We start from the raw sequence: 11,092 nt of genomic DNA, 5'->3' as shown, positions 1-11,092 counted from the left end.
AAGTGGCTTGACAGTCATGCTGTCTAGTCGAATGGACTGGTTCCCGCCGCATGCGGCATAGCAACTTTTTTGCAGTGTGATGCGACCGTGATGATCTTCCAACTTCAGTCTACGACCCTTTAAAGTGTATGGCTCACAGAAAGATTCTTACATTCAAATTGATTAATTTTACTTATTTTGTTACAGTGCATAGGTCTAGCAAGATGTTTTGAAATTGTTTCCAATATCATTATCTTTCCTCATTTGTTTCATGGCGCATATTTATATTTTTGGCTGGAGTTGTTTATTTCATGATAACTTTGGCAAGGTTTCTGCTTTTATCTATTTTGATATGTACGTTAACTCTCCACTGTATATCCATGATTGTGTTGAGGCGCCGTTATCCCAACATACATACATACATACATACATACATACATACATACATACATACATACATACATACATATTTGTATTTCTGTTTTGTAAAATTGCTTTTTGGCTAATTGCAAATAAAAATTTGCCTTGCAAACCTTTATACTGCACACTTACGATTAGTAAATGAAGAAAAAGGTAAGCGAACGAGAGAGAGTTAAAGATATCCTTATAATTCCTTTCTTGTCCTTTCCGCTTTTAAAAGCCCATATATTTGCAATGCCTTCCGTTTAAAAAAGAATATTCGTGTATATGTCCAGATGTGAAAATAAATATTGTATTCTTGTAATTACCCAGTCATGATTGAAATCACATTACTGGCATCGTCTTGATAGTAAACATTTTTAAACTACTACTTTCATGTTTGATGAGGAACCAGTTGTGGCGAGAAAGGAACTGGTGGAGTCTTAAGACTGTTTTTAAGGTGTTAAAAATTCTTGTTCTGTTTCCATTGTATTTCTAAAGTGTTGTTTAAATATTTAATTTTATTCTTAATTGTTTTGTCTCTTGTATGGCAGTCTTTACATTGTATGCATAGTACCGACTGTTGTGCGCGGTCTTCTATTTGGGTTTGTACGACTAATCATATGGGAAATGACTCTAATCAATTGTTAAAACTTGTGACCCCTAACTATCTTCAGGACAGGACAGGGACATGCAGTCACGTGCATACGGACAGTGACAGAGTATCAGGATAGCACATAAATACTGAACAATTATAATGTGCTAAAGTTATAAATGTATCACATGCTATAGGATTTATAACCCATTCTTACATATAACTGTTGGGTATTGCAATCAAATATTGCTAACGCATCTGACACTTAATTTGATTCGTGCTCCTTCTCTTTTTTTTTTTTTTTGGGGGGGGGGAGCACCAGACTGATGCCCCTTCCCCCATATTTTCAAAAAATAAATAAAAGGAGTTTTATGTGTGTATGTTGCCCCCGAAGGTATGTATGTCTGTCTTATTTTAACAAAAGAATTTCGATCAAAAATTTAGTTAACTACTAAAAATTTTGTCGGGGTATTATTTTTTTCCCTAGAGTTATCTAAAGGGTTGTTCGTCCGATTGTGGGCTTTTGTCCCGAGTGTCGGAGTTCCTTCCCTCTTTTTTGTGATCTGTGCCAACGATCTCCCGTGTGTGCTATATGTGTTTTGCTATATACTGTGTGTATGCTATATATTTAGATGTAGGGACGGCAGTCTCAGTCAAATTATATCCCAGCTGTTTTATCATTTTAAAAAATTTGACTTATAAATTGTCCAAAATTTTGGATGATTTACTATTTTTTTATTTAAATTTTTGAATTTTGTAGAGAAAACGGTTATTTCAAGGTTTATAAAAGAAAAAGAACCTGATGTTTCACATGCGTGATCATAGTGTATCGTTTTCTCTTTGTATCTTAATTGCTGAGAAGGCTAATCCCGAGTAAGGAGCCGCATTTTCTTTATTCGTTTATGTATCCCTTATCTGCGTGTCTTTAGTCGCCACATTTATCATTAAAGATATAAAAGTTCCAAATGGGTTTTATTCTTGGGTTAGTCCCTAAAAGTTAGTGAGGGTAACTGTTGGTTACTTTACCAAATTTATAGTTGTTCTGTTTGTCCATTTCCAAACATGTGGGATTTTCTGACGCTCTTCCGAACGCCTTTTCACGTCGCGTAGCGCCATGTGACATAGCCCTTAGGCGTCTGTGCGTCAAACTTCTCCCACATGGAGGTTCCCTGTATCCCTTATTTAGAAAAGAGTGCAAAGGACACAATACTGTATCGGTGCTTTATTAGTATTATTTTGTGCAAACAGTTACTTAGTATTGCTTTGTTGGTTAGATTTTATTGTTTTCTCTAAATAGTCTGCAATAGTTTGGTTTTGTATATTGGTACTGTGGGGTGAGAGATGAAGGCCGGGCTCCAGCCCGTATTTGACGCTACTCGCCCCTAGTTGGACGATATACCGAAGCCCCTCCCGCATCTCCCCTCTCCCTGGCCAAGACACACAACCTTGAAAAGTAGACTTATTGTTAAAGAGAGGATTCTTAATACGGAGTAGATAAAAGAACAAAAAAACACCGTTATTTAATTATTTTTACTACTTGACCACAAGATAACATAGTAGTTACAATGTAGTCAATTATTTTAAAACCACTTTATTTTCAAAATTTACATCTAGATATAAAATATTATTTCTGAAATACTTGTACTTTTTTTTACATATTTCCAGAATTAGCAATATCCTATTTTTTTTTAATTATTTTTTGTCGCATTAGGCGATCGTATGGAGTTTTGTGAAATTGTCAACTTTACATGAATGGCATTTCGGTATTGTTCTGATGACACGACGTCTGACAGCTTCTTCGCCTGTAAGCCAGGCGTTGTGCAGATGTTTAAAAATTATGCTTTGAATTTGGACAGGTCTTATTTTCTCCCAATTTGTCCAAGTTTTTTTCCCAGTTTACCCCTCAGTTATCTTGTTCTACTCTATATCTTATTCTTTTCGTTACATCCTCTCTTATGCCCCTTCTCTGACCTATGGCCTGGACCAGATCCTTACAAAAATCATTGCTCCTGTCTAACTAAAGACTATAAGATTCAAACAAACTACATGGAGCCTTTTGTTCACCAACTTTGACCTGCAGTAACTGAACAAGGTAAGTATGTTTAGGAAGGGCAGTGTCCTAACAGGACAATGAATGCGGCGAGCCCATGGCTTTGGCCTAATTCATTTTACCTGCCTACAGGTACAACAGCCGGAGGGAAGACTAGACATCTCTGCGTGCGTGTGTGTGTGTGTGTGTGTGTGTTTGTTTGTGTATATATATATATATATATATATATATATATATATATATATATATATATATATATATATATATATATATATATATATATATATATATATATATATATATATATATATATATATAAAGAACATTCAATCCATTCATTATTTTCTAGCAATAAATATGACTCTGGGATATCTTTTGTATTTTATTATTCTGTTTTTATGGCAATCCCATTAGTCATTTATATACAAATCACCATTGCTTTTTCTTTCATAAAGGACACAATTTCTCGGTCTGTAAGTCTAAAAACTGCGTGGCGGTAGGAAATAACGGTGGCCTTCAGCTTGGACAGTCTATTAAGTTGACTAACAACATTATAAATATCTTACAGGTAATTTCCTTTTTGTCTTGACACATCGTGCATCAATTACCACGTGAACCTTTATTATCTTTGGCTTATTGCAATAATAATACATACATCAAGTGTCATGTGTTATTTAGTGTCAAGAAAATTAAAAGCATGAATTGGTTTCTGAATATGGGGTTTGAACCTCTGCATTGGTATATCAGGACTATCACTCCCATGTACATTTTCTGAGCCTTGGGGTACATTCATGAGCGTTTTATTCACAAATTTAGTGTGCACCATTAGGTCATTATCTCTGATTCTCAGTACATGTATTGGTCCCGAAAGTAATCCGTTTGGGTTAAATTAATACTTACTGTGCAGCTCGAGAAAATGTGATCCTTTAGGTAAATCGTATCAACCTGAACTTAGAGGAAACTCGACGTAAAATGACCTGATTATCACTTCAGTTTCTTAATAAATAATGAAGGAAAAAAGAAATATTCTTATGCAATTTTATTAATCACAATAGCAGTAATGTGATCGAAATTTTAAAAAAAAAACATTTCGAACAGGATGTGGAACCATTCTACAAGCAGAGATTTACGACCTGCCGTAAATCGGCCTCGCACGTGTTTTGTGTGATTTCAGTAAATGTATCATGCTGAGAAATATTCACTTTATAACATACCCATTCAATGGACGTATAATCTTCAAATTGCACAAATTTGATGAAATTTTTAAATACCTATACAGTTAATATTTTATGCTCGCTTAATGAAGGGTTAATATTGCCCATACGTCCCTATGTAATGACCCTTGCATGGGGATATATCTTCATCTAAGAGCAGCGCAATAAAATCCACACCAAGTTATATACTGTATAATGCCTGAAACGACCTATATAACAAATTTGCCAAAGTGCGAAAAAAGGATGTACGGACGAATGGAAATTAATAACTGCCACAAACCAAACCAAACCATGCTCAAATAATTGATGCAGGCGATCGGTCAGCATCACGTGTCGTTGATGTTTTCCTTTGTATTCGAAGTAGGATTCTGATTAGAGTCTAAATAAGAATTTGAAATGTATTCATAGAGAACCTATGATATAATGCCTGAAAACACCTATACAAATTTTTTTAATCAAAGTTTGAAAACGGATATACGGACGAATGGACAAAATAAATGCCGTCGTAGGGCATGACAAGAAATACGGTTAAATATATAAAACGTGGCATTTGCATTTCTGCATGCATAATACTTGTCCATCCGAAAAATGTGGTAACTGTCAGTATACAGAACGAAATTTGTCTGATTATTTCACCTCGTGCATTCACACAAAAGCATATAACACTCGGTAGTACAATTATCATTCAATCAGCTTGTGCTGATACCTTAGTATAGATCCTACACAAATGAAACTTTGAAATGGCTAGTTCAACAATCAAGATTTGATTCAAGTATTCAAGACATGCATGAAGAACCAATATCACCATTAAACTTGACATAAATATTTAAAGCCTCGTTCGCGCCAACATTATATTCGTTCTGTGAGGCTCCTTTTTGCGTTCCTTGTTTTATTATTGTTGTTGTTATTATTATTATTATTATTATTATTATTATTATTATTATTATTATTATTATTATTATTTCTATTTATATTATTATTTTACCCTCAAGCAAATAGGTAAATTTGTATGATCCTTGTATTTTATCAATTGAAAACATGACAAAAAAACTCATAATCTGTTTTAATCATTATATCTTAAAATGTTCTTTTCATGAAATCACATTACAATTTTCGTTCATATAAAAATCAATTTATCATAAATGGCAGTCTTTTTATATATTGAGATGTGAAAGCAAACATACGTATCCACTTCCGTATCACATAATCTCTCCCTCTCCCTCCCCCCCCCCCCCCTCTCTCTCTCTCTCTCTCTCTCTCTTTGCGTGCGTTAAGAACAACAATTAGAAATAGCCCTGGTTCGGGACCCTCTTCATTTTATATCTTGTGCATACTATTACTAAATAGTTTTCTGTACTATTCATCGCAAGATCCAACAGCCAACAGATCATACCACGTAATGATCTCAGTGAAGATTAATCAATTTGGAAATGTAGTTTTTAAACAATGAACGAAACATTAGAAACATCTCGTTTTTCAGACAATATGAATTGTTTCTTTACGAAATTTAAAAAAAAAGACTTGTTAAAGCTTAGCGTTTTTCTTTCTTGTGATTGAAAAACATACAAAGGTACATTGTCGGTCATAAGATGATATTGTACATAATGGTGTTGATTGTTTGGCTTGTTTCATGAAAGGATAAACTAAGCTCTTGAAACTAATTCGAAAATTGATTTGCATATGCATTTCATCCTAAACTAGGTAAAGAGGAGAAAATGAAGGATTGGTGAATTTTGGAACTGATCCATTTGCAAGTTCTTCACAAAGACTTTTTACAAACATGGTAGTCATTACACACACTAATATGCAGTATGAAACTGTTAATAGGATTCGTGGTATACCCAGTATGCACACCCTGCTGAAATCCCACGTGAACCAAAATGTTCCTTTCTAAATAACTTTACGTACATCAAAGAAATATAAATACGGTATCTAATTTTTCGCCACGTGTATCAAGCTTAATTTTTTGTACTAGTTCTTAAATGTCTGACCTTCCTAATCGTCGCTATGTGACGTGAATCCCTGTGCTGAGCCAAACCTTGCGCAATAAAAAAGAAGGAAAATGTACCGCTGGAAAGAGATGTGCACTAATGCATTCTGAGAAAATGTTCTTCCTGTTATAATTTTCTATTGTAGGAAACGGCAAATAAATAATTCAATAAATAAAAACTAAAGAATGTCTGAACAACCTCTGGATTGATGCTTTCGTTTTATTTTCTGCTAATGTTTCATGCCAGGCATTGACTTAATGGATTTTCAAATCAAACTACGTCTGATTATTCTTTGGAGTGAATTACCAAAACTAATGTTTCACTCTGGTCGATAGACATGGATACAATTTTGACAATATAATTTGATCGGCCGTTCTGACGTATACTAAGTATTCTGGATAGTATGTCAACCTGTCACGTGGAAGAACCATGTTCAAATCCTAAAAGTTGCTGATTATCTTTCTTCAATTTGTTTTTCTATATGTCGAACTTTTTACTTTGAATTAAGGGGAATTATATTACTACTGATACTATCTGTGGGAATATGCGTAAAACAGAGCAGAACATAAACATTAAAGTTCTCATATATATATATATATATATATATATATATATATATATATATATATATATATATATATATATATATATATAAAATATATATATATATATATATATATATATATATATATATATATATATATATATATATATATATATATATATATATATATATATATATATATAATTAGGGACGTTCTTACGGCTAGATGGGTTATAAGTACATATCTTAAGGAAAGCAGGATTTAAAAGTAAATTCTTCGAACGAAATTTCTTACAAATTGGTATCCAGTTTCTTTGTGATCCTACAGATGATTCTGATGTAAATTTCAGTCAATTAATATGTGCGCACGGATATAGATCGTTCTTTAACCCTACGCTCAAGCAAGGCTTCTTCTCGATCTAAGATTTTTTACCGAGTTCCAAGTTAAAGTATTTCCAGGGCAAACGTTGTGGATTTGCCGAGATACTTCATACGAACTTGAAATTGGTCTTCAAATGTTCATTAAATGTCGCTTTCAATGTTCTTTCTGTTTCCCAAATATAGTGGTGGCACTGACTTTCTCCCTATCCTTCACAAAAAACCGACGCTGAACAGGGATGGTAGCCGTTACAACCATCCGCACATCTGGGACAATCTGTTAACATCGCTCACAAATTTCATCGACAGCCAGTGGAGATAAAATCAGTCTGCTGATGAAGTCCTTAGTGTGAGGACGAAAGCCTCAGGTTAGCTTTGTCTGTACTGTTTGTGTATGTGATTAAACAGTTATATTGTCAAATATGATTAATAATACTACACAGTTCAGTTATCACCAATTAATGATATCTCAAAATATGTATGACATTATCTTGCTCTGTTTCATATCTCTTCACCTGTTTTTCAAAATGCAAAAACAAGTTTTTGACGATAATTGTTTTATCTGGAAAGAGGTATTCGTATTGTTGAACGAGAAAAACAAAACAACAGCATTTTTGATTATACATATAAATGCATCTTTTTAATATAAAAGCCATCAAAACTCTAAGCTGTATCTTTGTTACGTAATGAACAAAACACACGAGCCTACATCGAGATTAATACAAGATGTACATAAATGACGAGCCTTCGTCGAGATTATCTCGAAATGTATTTTTTTAAAAATGAGCTTTCATTGAGATTATCTCAAAATGTACAAAACAAGACAAGCCTTCGTTGAGATTATTTCGAAATGTACAAAAAAAGACGAGCCTTCATCGAGATTATTACAAGGTGTATATAAATGACGAGCTTTCGTCGATATTATAACGAAATGTACAAGAAATACGAGCCCTCACTGAGATTATTAAAAGGTGAACATAAAAGACGGGACTTCGTCTAGATTATCTCGAAATGTATATAAAAGACCAGCCTTCGGCGAGATTATCACAATATGTACAAAGAATATAAGCCTTCATCGAGATTATTTAAAGATTTACATAAAAAACGAGCTTGATCGAAATAATTACACTACGGAGTGATAAATGATTATTTGCTTGTATCACAAGTACATTTCTGTCCTGACTAAATTATGTTCTGATCTTGTATATAAAACACCTTCAACAAAGATAATGCAAAATTTATATTTATAGCGTAAAATCGGTTTACTGTGCAACACGGGCATGCATTCATCCATTGTTTATAATTTTATACTAGTAAGAGTAAGCAATTAAAATTACTTTAAAACGATAGAAATTTAGATGAAATACAATTTGTAGATTTCAAATACGTTAGAAGCTAATTCATCTTGGTTAATCGAACAAATATTGCGTAATCTCTGTTTTGATAGTCAGGCACAAATAGGACGCATACATCGTCAAGAGTAGTAAGTCAAAACACTTTGTTGGTTTCCACGAAGCAGGAGTGTTGGTGGCATTCCGCGTGTAAGCATTTCCAGCCAGCCCATGTACAGCCCAGCAGGACACTGCACCTTTCTTGGGGTTGGGAGTGACCTAATAAAACATTTGACGATAAAACTCAAAGTTCAAAGTGGATTGAAAATGTTTCACCAAAACTGTTTAATACGTAGAGAACACATTTGCTATATGGTAACATAATCTTAGGAATTAACAATGTTATTTAATCCTTTAGATTAGGTCAGTTCAATATCCGAGGAGCATTTAATAACTATTAAGCACACTTTAAAAAGATGATGAAATAAATATACATTTTGAGTTACATATTATAATATAAGATGTAAACTGAAAAGCTTCTGAAGGGCAGAGTCTTGATACTTACATAACAATCAACGATGCCTCTGTAGAATACCTTTTCAGCTCTTCTCTCAGCCTCAAAGTGCGGTAGATCTAGAGAAAATAAAAGTTCAGATGCAAAATTAATGAACAAACAAGAAACCAAATGGTGTGTTTGACGCGTATATTATGTATTGAACTGGTATTTAGAGTTTAATGTTCGTATTTGCTTTTCCATTAAAATTTAATTATTATATACTGATCTGAAACCATATAGTAAAATATAATTCAAAACCAGACGTTAAAACAAATAGTCATCCTAGAAATAGTTTTCCGATTTACTTCATTGGATTTTTCGTTTAATATCCTGGGTTTAATAAGGCTCGAACGTTAAGCCAATTCCTTTTGAAGCTTAACGCTTCCAGATCAAATGGTAGGTAATATACCATTGCTCCGACAATGCAAGTGAATAATGTATAAAGAATACGTACTCTCTCCTTATGATAAAGAAGGTCAGCGTCCGATATCTTCCACATGAATTCGTCATGAAATTCTTCTTGCCGTAGTCGCCACTTGTGTATAAGACCTTCGAAATCCTTATACCTACCAATATGAGAACACTACAGTCTCAGAATATGGTATTATTATATGCCCATTTTTTGTCTCCGTTAACGTTACATTGACAGAAGTGTGCAGTATTTATAATACTGCATGGGTTCATACTGCACGACACGTTTTGCTAAAGATAGTACCTTCTATTATAAAATACTTTGTAGACGAAGAATGTACGCTCATGTAGCAGATAATTTAGCTTTTGATTTATTAGAGTTGGTTCTCGATGAACTAAACAAAATGTTTTGTCCATTTAAATTTAGAGATGATAAAGCCAATGATGTTGACGAGTTCACTGAATCATAAAACAACATTTCGAACAAGCAAATGAATGAACGTGATATTCATATATGAACGTGAGGGATGCAGAAAATGGAAATACCAATTCAATCATTTAAACAGTTATTTGGTAGAAATATTCATAACTTTTCGAACATAGAATGTCTCCGACTACGACCAGTGTTATCGCACATCTATCAGATATGAATCATTTTACTAGTCAGTCAAAACACTACTGGAGGTTTTGGTAGGAAACTAAGAGAATCAAAGACAATAAGCCATGACGACGAAGAAGTCTTATTTTGTTGGCAGGCTAAACGGCTAAACGGACTGCCACACACCAGATGCTTGCATTTCCCCGTTTAACTACTGTGATGCAATATTAGGCAAGCGAAAGAAGCCATACAGGTCATTGATGTGGCCCCTCCAACAATGAGCAAGCAAGTGACAGGGCATAAACGTACGTCTTCTTTAGCTGGTAATAAGAATGGTAATAAATATACTTAAATTTGTTTAACCTGAATTCCACAGAATGCACTAAAAAAAGAATTCGTAATTTATCCCTCATTATGATTCCAAAACAATCAATAACAGAACAGAAACACAGGTGCACTTGATTCAACTGTTCAAATCACATGTACATAATACGGAATTGACCAATTAGAACCAGTCCATCACAAACAGACAAGCAGAATTGAGTTGGAGAAACAGAAAAACAAAATTAATTTATTCCAGACCAACTCGAAAAGTTGTTACAATGCGCATTCATTCATAATATGACTCTTAATTTAATTTTTAAGTAGACTAAAACGAGAATATTTAAAACTAATTTCGAGTGCGCGACGAAGTTAAAAGGTCGCTGGGCGGTACTGTGTGGGAAATAATATAGTTGCTGTGTTTTGATGAATCTTCACATGTGAATCTATTTTGGAATACGGCATAAATTCGCTTACTTATAATGAATTTGTATAATGCAATACGAAATCGGATTTTTGGACCGATACTTCACGACCTTGGGAGAGTTACTCAGAAACATTCAGTTGTACGTTCCCATATAAATGCAGTAACCTATTGATTATTACTGTTATAATATAAATCATGCTACTGAAATATTGTAATATTACTTGAACGATATGCATTCAACTATTAAATTGATGGTGCCGAAGGTACTCATGTCCTTTTCTAAAAGAGTTTTAGCAAT

General features: G+C 33.7%; 1 protein-coding gene across 1 annotated transcript in view; it reads right to left on the bottom strand.

Annotated features, from left to right (window-relative positions):
- Positions 1-7,761: 7,761 nt before the first annotated feature.
- LOC149801635 (solute carrier family 12 member 1-like) overlaps positions 7,762-11,092 on the bottom strand; it is a 39,812-nt gene continuing 36,481 nt past the window's right edge. The window contains exons 21-23 of the mRNA XM_089955905.1: positions 9,492-9,603; positions 9,047-9,114; positions 7,762-8,760 (exon numbers count right to left, since the gene is read on the bottom strand). Coding sequence (XP_089812031.1) covers positions 8,625-8,760; positions 9,047-9,114; positions 9,492-9,603 — 316 coding nt within the window. The 3' untranslated portion in view covers positions 7,762-8,624. The remainder of the gene's footprint in view (positions 8,761-9,046; positions 9,115-9,491; positions 9,604-11,092) is intronic.

The sequence above is a fragment of the Sinohyriopsis cumingii genome, chromosome 4 (assembly GCF_028554795.1).
Source record: "Sinohyriopsis cumingii isolate HCF-2022 chromosome 4, ASM2855479v2, whole genome shotgun sequence".
NCBI classification, from domain to species: Eukaryota; Metazoa; Mollusca; class Bivalvia; order Unionida; family Unionidae; genus Sinohyriopsis; species Sinohyriopsis cumingii.
Note: the sequence above shows the minus strand (reverse complement) of the source record. Positions and strands in the feature narration are given on the sequence as shown.